At 41.7% G+C, this 17,041-nt stretch overlaps 2 protein-coding genes across 2 annotated transcripts; one reads left to right on the plus strand and one right to left on the minus strand.

Annotated features, from left to right (window-relative positions):
• Nucleotides 1-1,712: 1,712 nt before the first annotated feature.
• On the minus strand, nt 1,713-2,666 carry LOC116055583 (olfactory receptor 11A1-like). The gene has a single exon (XM_031307593.2). It carries the CDS (start codon nt 2,664-2,666, stop codon nt 1,713-1,715), a length of 954 nt encoding a protein of 317 aa, XP_031163453.2.
• Nucleotides 2,667-15,929: 13,263 nt separating this feature from the next.
• LOC116036680 (putative gustatory receptor clone PTE03) lies at nt 15,930-16,850 on the plus strand. Its single transcript, XM_031280260.1, has one exon. The coding sequence runs from the start codon at nt 15,930-15,932 to the stop codon at nt 16,848-16,850; it is 921 nt and encodes a 306-aa protein (XP_031136120.1).
• Nucleotides 16,851-17,041: the final 191 nt, after the last annotated feature.

Raw genomic sequence — 17,041 nt, forward strand, 5'->3', positions numbered from 1 at the left:
GCGAACGCCTCCTCTACGCCCCCGCTTCCTGGTCTTTGTTTTACGGTGTGATCCGTGGCCCTGTTGTCCGACTGACCGTGCTGGGTCCCAGCTCGGTGAATATAAATCCGTCGGTGGGTCAGTGGCATGCCTCCAACATAAAAGGAGCTCCCTGGAGTACTGGATCCTGACTGAGTGAAGTGGAGACAACAGGTCTCCAAAACTCCAAACTGGTTGAACCGCCAGCCATAACAGGATAAAGCCCAAAATTCCATCTTGGTTCCCCGAACGACGTAAGTGGAATCTCTTGTTATAATTGGATAATGTAACTAAAATTGAATTGAATTAACTGGCTATTTACTGTATTTAGTCATCTTTTTGTAACAAAAATTATGTCTTCGTGTTAGCCGGCTGCCATCTTTGATAGGGGGCACCTTGACTGACAGCTAGCTTCTGCAATCACATCGAGTTATTTGGGGGATCCAGTTCAGCCAGAGAGCCAGAGAGGGCTTTATTTACTATGTCTGTGTGTATTGGAAGGTGAGGCGCTAGGTTTATGAGGTTAATGTTAATATTTAATATATATGATATTTATAAGACCCACCCATTCACTTTAGTTTCTTGTTTATTCATTATTTTTGTTATTTTAAGATGCATATATGTCGTTACAGCGAAGAAAGACAGTCTCCAGCAGTGTAAAAGTAATTTGCACTCCTCCCCACTAGGTGGCGACATTGACCAGTAAATGGCAGAGTGAACTCTGAGGGCAGAACTAACCTGAGTTCTCCTTAGTTTTGCAATAGCTTCAGTCATTACGCTAGTAGAAACTACAAACGTCAAACTAAATGTCCTTCTGTTAATTACATCATGAATCAAAACATGATAATCCATTAGTGAAAAGTGTTCCTGACCCGTGTTTTTATAGTAATCCGCTGATAACATCACACAAAATAACGAGGGTTAAAACATATCTGTGAAGTTCTCTGTGAAGTTAGCAGGAAGAGATCTAATGTAGCGTTTTATGTGGAGTGAGCAATGTGCCGTACTCTGTTTAAAAAATAGCCTTTTAAATGCATAACAGTAGAAGCAGCTTTAAAAGTGACGTATTTTCTTTTCAAATAAGAGCTGTGTGGTGGATCCAACTCATGCCGATGTGAAGAGTGGTTCATGGGGATTTGACACTTTAAAGTGTTGTGAACGGGATTTGACACGTATTGCTAATGGAATTTGATGTGGTGTTGACAGCACCCCCACGCCAACACCCTCCCCGCCAGGCTAAAGCAGTCAACCTAGAGGAATCACTGAGCCAGGTCCAGTTGCAAACCTTCCTTGGATAACTATAACGTGGATGACTCAGAAGCTTCACAGACATGTTAAAAATGACTCTTTAATTTTGAAAACACCCAAAATGTTGCTGTGATGTTTCTCTCCAGCACTTTAATCAAACACCAGTTCCTTGAAAGACCTCTGCTGTTAAACACCAACTACAGTAGACAACAGATTTGATTAAATAAGACTAACAGAGCTAAGGTCTGTTTCCAACGGATTATAAATTATTCTTTATTTTGTTCTTTCAAGGAAATTAGAATAAATTAATAATAATTATTATAATAATAATTTAATTCCAGGAAACCTCCAAGTACGTTAATGTAATGTAATTTCCATACACAAAGTTAACAGCAGTGATCATAGATGTCGACACTCATGGAGTCAGAGGCATCTCTTTATTAGTGTCAGTCAACCTGATCACATCTCTCTCCTGATCTACACTTTAACAACAGACGTTTACATATAACATAGATTTTGGACATTTTCAGTCCGTATATCACAGGGTTAAAGAGCGGCTGGCATGTCAGATAGTACAATGTTAAAACAATTTTCAGTACACTGTGCACACTCTTTGTATTGTATCTGCTCTGTAATATTTCAAAGCAATTACCGAAAGAAAAGTTGAGCAGAGAAGCAAGATGAGGTGTGCAGGTACTGACAGCTTTCTGTCTGGACTGTTTAGAACCAGAAAAACACACTTTAAGGATCCTCATATAAGTGTAAAGAATTATAATGAAAGGAACAAAGACTGTGAGAAAAGTGAGAATGAGTCCATATATGTTATTGGCTGTTGTTTCAGAGCATGCCAGTTTCACAATAGAGTAATTGTTACAGTAAACTTTGTCAATGATGTTCCCACACAGCTGTAGAGGAACAATCAATGATATCAAAACAACAATGGTAAGGAAAGAGTATAGCCATGGTAGGGCAATAAGCACGGCAACTTTTTTAGTCGTCATACGAGTGTTATATTGTAGAGGATAACAGATGGCAAGATATCTGTCATAAGACATGATGGCTAAGTTACAAAATTCTACACATACATAAGTATACACACAGAAAATCTGCAGGAAACAGAGCGGAGCAGAAACAGTGTGAATGTCAGAGAGGATCTGAACCAGAAGGAATGGAAACAACCCTGTACTACCATACAATTCATTTACAAACAGGCTGCACAGAAAAAGGTACATAGGTTCATGTAAGCTTCTCTTCTTACAGATAACCACAATCAGTAAAACATTAGCACAAACTATGAAAATATATAAAGACATAATGAGCAAGAAATATAAATATTTCAAAACCCCGGTGTCAAAGTAGGCAGCAAGTGTGAAATATGAAACCTGTGTAGAGTTTATCATGATCCTCATTTGTGCTTGCAAAGCAATCAATAACCCAAATGTTCAACGCACAAACTGATAAACATTGCGTGCTATGTTCTACCAAAACATCAACCACAGAAACAGGTCATTTGTTCTTCACTTGGTTGAATCTACACAAATAAAAGAATAACTCAATGAGCCTCAGTTGTACTTACTTAAATATAAATAAGTTCATTACATTATAAATCAGATCAGAGAAGCTTTAGACACAGCACATGCACATGGACAAAGATATACCAAAGATTTCAAGTAATGCAATCAATCAGCCTTACACGGTGTGTCCCACGTCACACAAAATCACATATAATCATTCCACCTTGGAAGCAAAACTGTTGATTAGTCTTTTATAAACTTTCAAACACTCGGAGTCATCTCAAATATTACTTGCCAAGAGTGAAGAACTCTGAGGCCTCTCACAAGGGTTCCAATATCTTTTTCTACCACTATTTTGTAACGTTTAACAAGTTAAACATAATATCTTCTTACTGTAAATACATGTATTATAGAAAACACAGTTGTTACAAATTCACTAAACTTAACATTAGCTTATTTAAAGTCAAGATAAAGCATAGGCAAGAAAGTCCAAAAGAGTTTAAGACATTAGGTGAGTCTTTACCTTCGAGTCCCTCCTGAGCTGAGCTGAAACGCTGCTTCTCCTTTTAAACTTTTACGACATTCTCAAAGGACCCTCTGGTTGCTGCTCATTAATGATCAATGTTAAAAGAAATGTTAATACAGGAAAATTGTTTGCACATCTACAACGTGAGACTGTTTTTGCAGTTAAAGACATTTAGGCTTTTGGTTAAAGGTCAGTTGCTCTATACATTTGCATACATTCATTTCATTTAATGTTTTTGGAAGTAAAGGCTGATTTATAGTAGTACGTAGGCTAGAGCTGAAGATCTTTGCGATGCGTTCAGTCGGGTTCAGTCTTAATTTCTATAATTTTACACGGGCTCGGCCCGGGCTTGGGCTTGCGCTCCAGGTTGCGTGGTAAATGAGCGGTCAGGTGATGCGTTTCGATTAGCACGAAAATGGTTGCTGAGGAGGTGAAACGGAGGCTGACCTCTGGCGATTACGTTTTGGTTGCACCGGCAAAGAAAGCAAATTCTGAGGTGTGGAAAACTTTTGACCATGTGCATAATGAGAAATGACTCATTCTTGACAAAAGGCAAAGGAGCTGTTTGCGTATGTCGGGCTGTAAACGGGTTCAGGCTTTTAAAAAGCTGTCAATCAAAGTGTACTTGTCTGGCTCGGGCCAAATTCTGACAGGCTCGGGCCAAATTCTGTCGGGCTCGGGCTGAATTCTGACAGGCTCGGGCCTTGTCGGGCCGAACGTTTAACTGATTAACCGGTTACAGCTCTAACGTATGCTTTCGAAGAGCCTACACCATTGTCTCCCACAGTGGGAAATCTTTAGCAGGAAAAGTTAACCCTCTTCTTGATTTCATGTTGTTTATGGAGAAGGAGAACCAGGAAATGAATCGGGGGAAATGCAACTCTACCAAGCCACGGCCGAGCGGACCAATCACAGTTGTCGCGGTCTGTGTCTCCAGTCCTGTTCTCATTCCCAACCCATCACATACTGACGCTTTCACACCTACCTCGTTTGGTCCAGACCTTCGGACTTTTCAGTTTGATCTGAACCAAAATTACAGGTGTGAAACCTTCCCCTCGTTTCTTGTGTGAAAGCATTTTTTGGATGGTTCGGGCTTTCGGACCAAACAGGATATTATTGTGTTATAAAACCAGGGAAGCTCCTTTAAGGAGGTCAGTGCTTAGTGTGTACGTGAGAGAGAGAGAGAGAGACAGTGTCAGCGCTCAGAGCAGACAGCTGTCGGCTATCAGAGCTGAGAATACATCAGCAGTTTTCTTGTTAAGTGTTAATAAATGTACAGTGTAAGTTTCCGTTTGTCTCTGAATAAATGCTGCAGAAAGAAAGTTCCCATGTCTCGCTTGTGCAGCACGGGGGAGAGCAGCAGTCAGTTATAATAACTCCGACACAGAGAGAGGATACGAGAGGACGGGGAAGCCCGTCTACAAACCAATAACAATAAATAACAGTATCAGCAGACGCAGCTCACATATGTGATGACAACAGGATGTAGTTTTGTCACGTATAGATCTTTAGTGCACTTGCATAACTGCAGTGTGAAACCAAAACTTATCGGATCAAATGCAAAAACATGAACCTTGGTCCGGACTTTCAGGTGTTAAAGCCCCCTCAGACAGCCAGGGTTTACTACTAATAAGACCAACTTATTTTGCAGCCAATCAGCTTTCGTGTTGATGGCGAGAGTCTCTTTCGGATTGTACCACAGCCATAAAATGCATACAGTAATATTCTTCAGCTATGGGGAAGTGCCACAGCAAGGGATAAGAGGAAAAGTAGAAGACACAGATTAACACACAATAACAACTAATATAATTAAAGAGAATAAATATTGAAATAGTAAAATGTATTTACAGTATTGCACATTCACATTTTTTATTGCATTTTTTTTCTCAGTCCTGGTGTGTGTGTTCAACGATCTTTTCCGACTCTGACATCTGACATTTTTTTGCCAGATATACGTAGGTCTCTAATTTCATTCGTAATGGTCTCAAAAATGTCTTAAATTTGACTTGGTGAAACCTGCAGAAACCCTCTAATGCGAGGCAAAAATCCCCCTTTAGTGTCTGTACAGGATGCAGCTGTATGTAAGATGACGTAGTATTAAGAGTAGTCTCGCTTTGCCAGACCTTCCTCCACTGCACTGCGGAGGAAGGTCTGACTAGTCCACACAGCATTCCTTGTTTATTGGCATTTCTTTAAACCAAAGCGTTGAAAAATAGGCTGCGTCTGACTGAGATGCTAAAGGAGACTTTTTGTGTCAGTAAAAACAGCCAAAAGGCACCTGACCAACCGTAGGTTTTTGACGCTCTTGGAGTGAGACTGTGTTGCGTGTTTACTGGTAAGAGCTAATGACGTTAAACACCGTATCCAGCTAATTTAATTGGATTACGTTACTGTGTCAACAGTTAACTTAATTTAATATTAGATGTTTTTTTAAATTTAATTGGATTACGTTACTGTAATGTGTCAACAGTTAACTTCATTTAATATTAGATGTGTTTTCTTTTGCGGGGTGCAAATGTTCCACCAAAACAAGTTCCTTCCCCCAGACTTTTACAGAGCCACCATCGCTGCGTCCGGAGCTAATCGCCGCCCAAGATGATTGGGATTGGTTTATAGAAATGCAAACAACCCAGACTACTTTCTTCTATCCGAGAAAGCATCTGTGGTGTAGAGACCTTCCTCCACAGCACTGTGGAGATAGAGCCGGCTATGAGAGACTAGCAGTATACCTACCAAATTAATATCTGAATATTCCTGCCCTACTTATTTTGATGCAAATAATTGGAACATAGCACAACATGGAAATGAAAACACTGCTCTGTTTATTTAACTCTAGTATTGTCTTCCCATGGACATGCCCCTGTTGTCCTCTGGTTTGCCTGTTTATAAATCATACCATTTTCACCCAATACGTGTTACACCTTCCTGGCTATCTTCATTAGTTTTGCACTTTGTTTAATTTATGTTAAATAAATGAAATCATACCTTAATTTAAAAGTTAGATAAGCAGAAATCATTAATTATTTTGAGTAAAAGTTAAGATCAGAGGGGTGTGTGTTGATGGATATCCGTCAAAGTTTAGTCAGGATACTATTTTGAAACCTTTACAAATTTATTATCACAACTGTTGTCCTCTCGTTTGCCTTTTTTGATAGGAAAAAAATTATCACCCAAATCTGTCTTACACCTAGGCTTCTAGCCAACTTCGTTCAGTTATTTGTTTGAAAGAAACGTTTTATCCCTAAAATCAATGAATACTTGCGGTAAATAATCGTCTTTATCATTTAGACCATAGTCATTTGTTAACTAATCATCCAGTATGTGTTGTGACAGAGCGGTCTGATGGGAGGTCATTACCCGCCAATCTCTGAGGACCGTGCTCATTGGTCTCACTGGTCAACAGCTCTGATTGTAATTTGCTTCAGAGGGAATTAGTGGAAACTGTGGCCAATGTGATGAGACCTCAGGACAAACATGTTGACAGGCTGAAATGACTTTTGACCTTAGGGACTTCATCAGTGAGATGCAGTGATGTAACTTTTCCTAACACCTTTGAGAGGTTACATCACTTAAAGAAGAGAGTAAAGTTAGTTTACTAATTAGCATCACTTAAGATTGTTTGTCAAAAGTTTAAAGCTCCATATTATAGACTGCAACAATCACTTTCCGGAAAACAAATAGCCATAGATTTAAAATGTGAAATGTTGTTTATTTCTGTTGTCTTTTTCAGCCGTAACTGTAACCTTTAAACAAATATGGTTTAGCACAAAGGTTCTGACTAGAGCTGCAAAGAGTATTCAAATAGTTGTCAATTATTTAATTAATTGGCAACTATTTTGATAATCGAATAATCGTTTTGAGTCATTTTTTATGGAAAATAAGGTCAAGGTTCCGTATTCCGTGTTTCTTAAATGAGTTGTGTTAAATGACTAGGCCAGTTTGGTTGGTGTCATTTCCTTTAGTCTGTGCCCCAAAGTCTAAGTGTTGACATATGAAAGCTTCAAACATGCATTTTAGAGAGAGTATATCCAGCTGTTCTTTGCCCCCTTTTGCTCAGTGCCCAATTGAGTCAGAGCGTGCTCAGTTGAGGTCAACCGCGTCCCATCCTTACTGCACATGCTTGGATGGTTCCCTTTTTCCCTCTTTTGAGCAGCGACAGGGATGCCACAGATCTATCAGACAGGGGCCTCCTCCAGACATTCTCAGGTCACCCGCACTACCCTTTTGGGCTTCCCAAGTCTGTCCAGAGTCTTACCACATCCCCTGACCCAATTCACCACCAGATGAAGCTCCGACCCTGTCTTCAAGGGTCCAAAAAGTGTGGCTTCAGATCAGACAATACAATTACAAAATCAATTAAAGCTGCAAGCAGCGATGGACGGGCCCTCGCTCCTCTGCGCGCCTCGGGGTTACCGGCGGTCGCCGCTCCTTGCGACCGTGCATTTGCGCGGCACTCAGACACCGCAAATCGTCACCAATGAAAAGGGAACTCCCTGCTGCGGTCAATGATACCTCACACAAGACTCTACGCCATACAGTTCATTAGCTGTTAAAGGGGGCGTGGCTTACGCATAGGGGGCGGGCCAAACCATCACCAATGAAGAAGCAACTCTCTGCTGAGTTCAATGACACCTCACACAAAACTCTACCTTAAACAGTTCAAATGTTATGAAAGGGGGCGTGGCCTGAATAAGTGGGCGTGGTTATATTATAGGGGCCGGCTCATTATCACATGTAGACCACACATTCCAAGTTTCATGTAAATCGGATAATGTGTGTCATATAAGGCGCATTTCCTGTTGCCAGCAGGGGGCGCTATGACCAAAACTCAAATTTGGCCAGTAGGTGTCCTCAGGCCTGGACCCTTATCAATCGTGAGAAATTTCGGGCAGATACGACAACGTACACTCAAGTTACAACAACTTCTTTGTTCATCGCTCAACACTCAAAATGGCCGCCACGCCACGCCCACACCATCAGACGAAAAGTTTTTCTTTTAATAACTTTTCATCTTTAAGGTGTTGGGATGATACAGACCAAGTTTGAAGTACATCGGATGAAATCTCTAGGAGGAGTTCGTTAAAGTATAGCACCTTGACTTTTAGGCCTACTTCCTGTTGCCACTAGGGGGCGCTATGACTTCAAGTAAATATCGGCCTTTATTTGTCCTCAGGGTGGACTCTTATGAATCCTGGAAAGGTTCGAGCGAATTGGACAATGTACACTCAAGTTACAGCAACTTCCTGTTTTGGTGGTGAAACACACAAAATGGCCGCACCACCACGGCCACGCCCTATGACGAAAAAATTTTCTTTTAACAACTTTTCATCTTTAACTTCTTAAGATGGTACGGACCAAATTTTAAGTTGATCGGATGAAATCTCTAGGAGGAGTTCGTTAAAGTACAACATGTGGAAATGGCCAAAATCGCACTAATTTCGAACTTTCAATTCAAAATGGCGGACTTCCTGTTGGGTTTAGGATATGGCTCCAATGACGTTTTGTGTGCGACTTGACTTGATACACATGTGTACCAAGTTTCATGAGTCTACGTTAAACGCACTGCAGGGGCTCAATTTTTTTAACTTTGTAGGGGGCGCTAGCGAGCCATTTTTGCGCGCTTTTTCCCGACACCCGTAAAATACGTAAATTTTCACCAGACTTGATACGACCGCCAAATTTGGTGAGTTTTTGAATATGTTAAGCCCCTCAAAAAGCCAATTCATTTGCCGGGAAAAAGAACAATGATTAAAGCTGCAAGCAGCGATGGACGGGCCCTCGCTCCTCTGCGCGCGTCGGGGTCACCAGTGGTCGCCGCTCCTTGCGACCGTGCATTTGCGCGGCACTCAGACACCGCAAATCGTCACCAATGAAAAGGGAACTCCCTGCTGCGTTCAATGATACCTCACACAAGACTCTACCTTAGATGGGTCAGCATTTATGAAAGGGGGCGTGGCTTGAACATAGGGGGCGGGCCAAACCATCACCAATGAAGAAGTAACTCTCTGCTGAGTTCATTGATACCTCACACAATGGTCAACCTTAAATCGTTCAAATGTTATGAAAGGGGGCGTGGCTTAAGCATAGGGGGCGGGCCAAACCATCACTAATGAAGAAGCAACTCTCTGCTGAGTTCAATGACACCTCACACAAGACTCTTCCTTAAATGGGTCACCAGTTATAAAAAGGGGCGTGGCTAAATTATAGGGGCCAGGTCAAACCATCACCAATTAAAAAGGAAGTCTCTGCTGAGTTCAATGATACCTCACACAAGGGTCTACCTTAATCGATTCAAATGTTATGAAAGGGGGCGTGGCTTAAGCATAGGGGGCGGGGCAAAACATCACCAATGAAGAAGGAACTCTCTGTTGAGTTCATTGATACCTCACACAATGGTCAACCTTAAATCGTTCAAATGTTATGAAAGGGGGCGTGGCTTAAGCATAGGGGGCGGGGCAAAACATCACCAATGAAGAAGGAACTCTCTGTTGAGTTCATTGATACCTCACACAAGGGTCTACCTTAATCGGTTCAAATGTTATGAAAGGGGCGTGGCTTAAGCATAGGGGGCGGGCCAAACCATCACCAATGAAGAAGCAACTCTCTGCTGAGTTCAATGACACCTCACACAAGACTCTTCCTTAAATGGGTCACCAGTTATAAAAAGGGGCGTGGCTAAATTATAGGGGCCGGGTCAACCCATCACCAATTAAAAAGGAAGTCTCTGCTGAGTTCAATGATACCTCACACAAGGGTCTACCTTAATCGGTTCAAATGTTATGAAAGGGGGCGTGGCTTAACCATAGGGGGCGGGCCCAACCATCACCAATGAAGAAGCAACTCTCTGCTGAGTTCACTGATACCTCACACAAGACTCTACCTTAAATCGTTCAAATGTTATGAAAGGGGGCGTGGCCTGAGTAAGTGGGCGTGGTTATATTATAGGGGCCGGCTCATTATCACATGTAGACCACACATTCTAAGTTTCATGTAAATCGGATGATGTTTGTCATATAAGGCGCATTTCCTGTTGCCAGCGGGGGGCGCTATGACCAAAAGTCAAATTTGGCCTGTAGGTGTCCTCAGGCCTGGACCCTTGTCAATCTTGAGAATTTTCGGGCAGATACGACAACGTACACTCAAGTTACAACAATTTATTTGTTCATCGCTCAACACTCAAAATGGCCGCCACGCCACGCCCACACCATCAGACGAAAAGTTTTTCTTTTAATAACTTTTCATCTTTAAGGTGTTGGGATGATAGAGACCAAGTTTGAAGTACATCGGATGAAATCTCTAGGAGGAGTTCGTTAAAGTATAGCACCTTGACTTTTAGGCCTACTTCCTGTTGCCACTAGGGGGCGCTATGACTTTAAGTAAATATCGGCCTTTATTTGTCCTCAGGGTTGGACTCTTATGAATCCTGAAAAGTTTCGAGCCAATCGGACAATGTACACTCGAGTTACACCCACTTCCTGTTTCGGCGGCGAAACGCACAAAATGGCTGCCCCGCCACAGCCACGCCCTATGACGAAAAGTTTTTCTTTTAACAACTTTTCATCTTTAATGTCTTAAGATGGCACAGACCGAATTTGAAGTTGATCGGATGAAATCTCTAGGAGGAGTTCGTTAAAGTACAACATGTGGAAATGGCCAAAATCACACTAATTTCGAACTTTGAAATCAAAATGGCGGACTTCCTGTTGGGCTTAGGGTATGGCTTCAATGACGTTTTTTGTACATCTTGACATGATACATATGTGTACCAAGTTTCGTGAGTCTACGTTAAACGCACTGCAGGGGCTAAATTTTTTTAACATTGTAGGGGGCGCTAGCGAGCCATTTTTGCGCGCATAACCCGTAAAATACGTAGATTTTCACCAGACTTAATGCGACCGCCAAATTTGGTGAGTTTTTGAATATGTTAAGCCCCTCAAAAAGCCAATTCATTTGCCGGGAAAATAATAATAATTCCTTCAGTTTCAATAGGGCCTTCGCCGCTGTCGGCGCTCGGGCCCTAATAATTCCTTCAGTTTCAATTGGGCCTTCGCCGCTGTCGGCGCTCGGGCCCTAATAATCAAGCTTCTGGTACCACACACACTTATGAGCATTATGTTCAAACGGTGCAGTGTTCATTATAGACAATCCAATATTTATTTCCAAAATTTTAGAAAAGTTGTTGCCAAACAGCTTTTTGCTGTCTTGGCCACACACAACATTCTAGACAATTTTCAATCCGGCTTCTGTCAGAAACACTCTACAGAAACCGCTCTTCTTAGAGTGTCCAATGATAATGTGATTTAATGATGTCTTCTGATGCGGGTTTATGTTCTGTTTTGATGCTGCTGGACCTTCGCGCAGCTTTCGATACGGTGGCTCATGCCATCGTGCTTGAAAGACTTAAACACTGGGTTGGTATCTCTGCGGGCGCCCTGGACTGGTTCTCCTCTTATCTTTCAGATAGAAGTTTTTCTGTGTCACTTGGTCCCTATTTCTCTGAAACTGATGCCCTTTCTTGTGGGGTGCCTCAGGGCTCTGTGTTAGGTCCGACTTTATTTACGTTGTATATGCTTCCCAAAGGCCACATAATTAGGCAATTTGGAGATATCCATTATCATTACTATGCTGACGATATCCAGCTGTGTTTCTTTTAATCCTTTTAATCCAGAAAAAGAAACACAGAAAAAAAGTGTCAGTACTGCTCAAAAGATTTGTCTTCCATTGAGGACTGGATGACGAACAATTTCTTGAAGCTTAATGAAGACCGAAGTCTGGGACAAACACCAACTCTCTGCACGACTCCGCATGCAGAATTTTGCAAATCCATTTTCCAAGTGTAAACAGAAAACATAAATTGCATGCAGAGCAGAATCAGGCCCATTAGGCTTGTGCCGATTGCGATCAGATAATTGCTTGATGATAGAAGCAATGATTGGCATTTGGTTTTTCCTATGCTGATATTAAAGCGATATTAACTAGCTTACTATCAGAACTAAGAAAAGAAAATAGAATCTGCGCTTGAGTCTTCATTAAGTCTTGTTTCTGGTGAAGCGGCAATTCCTCCTGAGTGTTGTGAATCTGTAACATTCTGTAAAAACTCTCAACAAAGCCTTTTTCATCTGTTTTAATTGATATCATGAATTTGTATCATAAGTTTTCAGACAGTTTTCCTTCTTGAAGATGTATCTGCGTAAACCTACTTTGAATCAATCCTCCTTTCCTCTAGTGCATCTTTCTTATCTTTCTACTCTCACGTCATCGAAGTGAACAGAGCGATTTTATTGAAATGTAAGCATCCTTCTGTTTCTCATTAAATCTTCAGAACATTGTGAACTGAATGCTGCTTTGTGTTACTTTGTTCCCTGAGATCTCATAACTGCTTTCAGAGTCATCTCACAGTGGATGAAAGGAACCACAAAACAATGGCGATTGGATTGTTTAATAACGAGTGAATTTTATATCGTTAATGTTAATTGCAAACCAGTTTGCCATCTCTTTTCCATGGATCTGACACTTGATGGGCTAATCTTCTTTTGGACAGTCACTTAGCCTCCCTGGCTTCCCAACTGCTGCCAGGGCATGGCTAACAGGAGCTACATTGGGACAGCACAGACTACTGACTAAGAGAAAAGTCAAATGTCTTTGACTGTATAGTTGCATATCTCATACAGCTTTCTCTATTACAATTTGGTCCAAATTTCTGAGTCTCAAAGAAAAAATCTTTCAAATTCTGTTTTGAGTTTTGCGTAATTACAGTTTGAAAAAAGTCTCCTGTCTTTTTGGTTTGGCGCACATCTAGGCTGGCCAAACTTCATTGTGAACCTAAATTGATGTGCTGGCCTGGAGCCTGGTGCTCCTGGGAGGGTCTCCCATTGCAAAGTGGTCTCAGGCTCCGGGCCAGACTAAGAATGGTTCATAAAGACCCTATGAGTCAACGAGGAAGAATGACCCGCCTGAGAAGAATGTCTGCCACTGAGCCCGACACCAGGCACAGCACGAAGAAGCTATGTAGCAAACCCCTCTCCATCCCATGGGCCCACCACCTCAGAATCAGAATCAGTTTTATTGTCACTACCATAATACACACTCGGCATACATGGTAGTGAGATATCGTTCTCCATATCATGGTATGTTACAGGTAAAAAATAAAAGACACATAATAGACAGAGACTAATATAAAATAGACATACTGTATATTAAACCGTGTTGGAGGAATCGCTGGGGTCAGTTGCGCTGGCACCGACCCGTGCGTGAGGTGGAGCACCACCAGTTAGATCGGGTGGGCCTTACATCTATGCACAGTTTTGGTTCTGGGGGGTTGGACTCTATTCTTCTCTGGAGTTGTTTGTACATATGCACCACACTGCAGCTAGGAGTATTTAACCTTCTTGAAGACCCTGAATGGAGACCTGCATGGGGGCTCCAGTAGGAACTCCATTGTTCTGCTGGGAGACTTCAACGGGCCTGTGCGGTGTGTTGTCATACTTCTGTGCTGGTCATTGATAGCCTATAACAAACACCATGTTCTAACATAGGGATGCTTATCAGTGTACCTGGTACCAGAGAACCCTAGGCCGAAGATTGATGACCGATGTTGTCATTGTATCATCTGATCTGAGGCCGCAGGTTTTGGCAGCGATTACCATCGACCATTTCTTGTTTTAATAGTAGTCAATTAAACATCAATTGTTGAAAATATGAATGCGTGACGTGTTCATCAGGAGGGGCCTGGCCTCAGCTTTGTCGCTATGTACCTGTCTGTGTGCAGTTTTTAGACGTATAAGAGCTGCTGCTCGCTGACTCTGTTCTCCAGCAGCTTGGCAGAGTTTCAGCTGCTCGTGTGGAAACAAATTAACAGTTTGTCTCTGGTGTTGATGTGTCTGATTGCTTCCTGTTTCTTAACTTGTCCTGTTGATGATGTTACATTTATTCATGTGTCCAAAGTGAAAGACGAGTCCAACCTGCAGTAGGTAAGGTTGTTAACTGAAGTCAGTGTCGGCCTTCATGCATTAACACCTTTAATCTCCTTTTGTCTTGTATCATGTCAACATCACTGTGACTCAGTTTTTATGCTTCTGATTAGTTCCCAGAGTGAAATGTTGAAGCATATTTAATGTCTTTCCTTGTGGTTTGTTCAGCTGAACTGTTTAATTGTTTAATTTAATGAAAACTGTGTCTGAGGGTTTAGTCTGTTTCTCTAAAGCTTTGATCAAACTGATGACTCGTGTTTCCTGATCAGTAGTTTTTCATGTTAACACCACTGATGTTTTAATCAGTCTGTTTTCTTTACAGATGTGGAGAGACTCAGATTTGATGAACTATTGAACATGTTACAATAGTTTCCTTCCTTTGTTTAAATGAGCAGAAACACAAATACATCTTCTGTGTTTTGTTCTGCTGAGCTGATTCTAGTTTGATGACTTTTCATCTGAATTTGATGATTTTCTGTTTCTCACTCATACATCCAGCTGAAAGTTGTTATTCTAAGAAATGTGCAGAGAATGAGTCACTTTAAGGTTTGAAATCAACTGGAAGTGATCACAAGAGTCTGAATTCATTTATATTTTAGTTATCTGATGAAGAAAAAGCTCAAAGATCATGTTTGTGTTTGTCAGCTGATTTTAAATGAACATTTTTAAACAAACAGCATCAGAAAGAATTAATAACTGAGATTACATTGTTGTCTACTAAATGTCTGTTTTTCATTTTGAACCCCACTGATATTTTAAACAGTCTGTTTTCTTTACAGATGTGGAGAGACTCAGATTTGATGAACTATTGAACATGTTACAATAGTTTCCTTCCTTTGTTTAAATGAGCAGAAATCTTCTGTTTTGTTCTGCTGAGCTGATTCTTGTTTGATGAGTTTTCATCTGTTGACTTGCTGCTTTTCTGTTTCTCACCAGACAAACTGAATTTTAAATGAACATTTTGAAACAAACAGCATCAGAAAGAATTAATAACTCAGATTACATTGTTGTCTACTGAACATCTGTGTTGCAGTGCTGATGTTCTACTTGTTCAGTCATTTCTGATTCCAGCTCTACACTGTGAGGATTTGCTGCTCTTCTGTTTTCATGTCGATACAAACTGAATCTGTTTGTGTCTCTGAACTGTTTAAAGAATCACTATGAACTAAAGATGGACATTTTTGGTGCTGCTTCAGACATTGTATTCGGTTTTGGAACCTAAAATATGTTTGAAATTTGAAATTGTATATTTTTATTAGGGCTGGATTATATTAATCAATTCTCCAACTAAAGTCCATCTTTGTTTAAGTGATCTGATATCTATTGCCACAATCTTGGAATAGATCTTTTAATATTTGCCTTTTCCCAGTAAAAAGTACTTTGAACTTTTGGGGGGTCAGTTCTCAATGTAAATATTAACCTGGTGCATTATAAAAAATATCTGAGGGTTGCTTCTTGCTTAAACAATTTACAGTTCTGTGAGAATCTCTTTTATGTCCAAGATAAACTGGTATTGTAACTGAAATTCCCCTATCCTAATTTATACTGAAACAGAAATGTAATCAGGACCTTGTGAATAGGAATCATAACGATTCGGGAAATCATTGGTGCTATCCAGCCCAATTTTGTTTTGTTTTGTGATCAGCAGTTGTGATGCAGAATAACTCTGAGGTGGTGTTTGTGCTTCAGGGTCTGAACGACTCTCTGACAAACCGTCAGATGTACTTTGCCTTCGCCCTGATGTCGTACCTCTTCACCATCTTCGTCAACATGACGCTCATCGTCACCGTCTGCCTGGAGAGAACGCTCCATGAGCCGATCTACATCTTCCTGTGCAACCTGTGTTTTAACGGCATCTGCGGAGCGTCAAGTTTCTACCCAAAGCTGCTTCACGGCCTTTTGGCCGACTCTAACGTCATCACGTATTCCGGCTGTTTGGCTCAGATGTTTGTGGTTTACTGTTACGTTTTCTGTGAGTTCACCAGTCTGACCGTCATGGCGTACGACCGCTACTTGGCCATCTGTAAGCCGCTGCAGTACCCGATGCTGATGCCGGTGCAGAGGGTGGCGCAGATGCTGCTGCTCACCTGGTGCGTCTCGTTGCTGGAGACGATTATCGGTATCACACTGACCGCCAGATTGCCGCTGTGTAGGCGCCACATCAACAAGATCTTCTGCACCAACTGGGAGGTGGTGAGGCTGTCGTGCTCCGACACAACCGGTAACAACATCTACGGCTTCGTGCTAATTTTTACGCACACTTCGCAGACCGGACTCATCCTGGTGTCCTACACCCACTTGGTCGGCGCCTCGCTCAGGTTGGCGTCCAACCGCAGGAAGTTCATACAGACATGTGTGCCGCACCTCGCTACGCTGCTCATCTTCGTCAGCTCGCAGGTGTTTGATTTCATCTACTCTCGCTATGGCGGCGGCACACTACAGTTGCTGCAGAACCTGCTGGCCGCAGAGCTGCTGGTGGTCCCGCCCCTCATCAACCCCATCATCTACGGCATCAACCTGCATCAGATCAGGTCCAGGATCATCCACAACTTCTCCCACAAACCAGGGATCTAAAACCAACATTCATGAAACACTAAACCACGTTAACAAAAAGTACACTTAATAAAACAAAAACCACAGAGTAATAAAGTAGTGAGTTTCCACACAAAGTGGAAGGCGAGGGACATCAAGGTCAAAGGTGACGCCAAATCCTCCAGCATCGAGCCATTGTTTAACAGTAAAATAACTTAACTAAAGTAAAACTA

The sequence above is a fragment of the Sander lucioperca genome, chromosome 5 (assembly GCF_008315115.2).
Source record: "Sander lucioperca isolate FBNREF2018 chromosome 5, SLUC_FBN_1.2, whole genome shotgun sequence".
NCBI lineage: Eukaryota > Metazoa > Chordata > Actinopteri > Perciformes > Percidae > Sander > Sander lucioperca.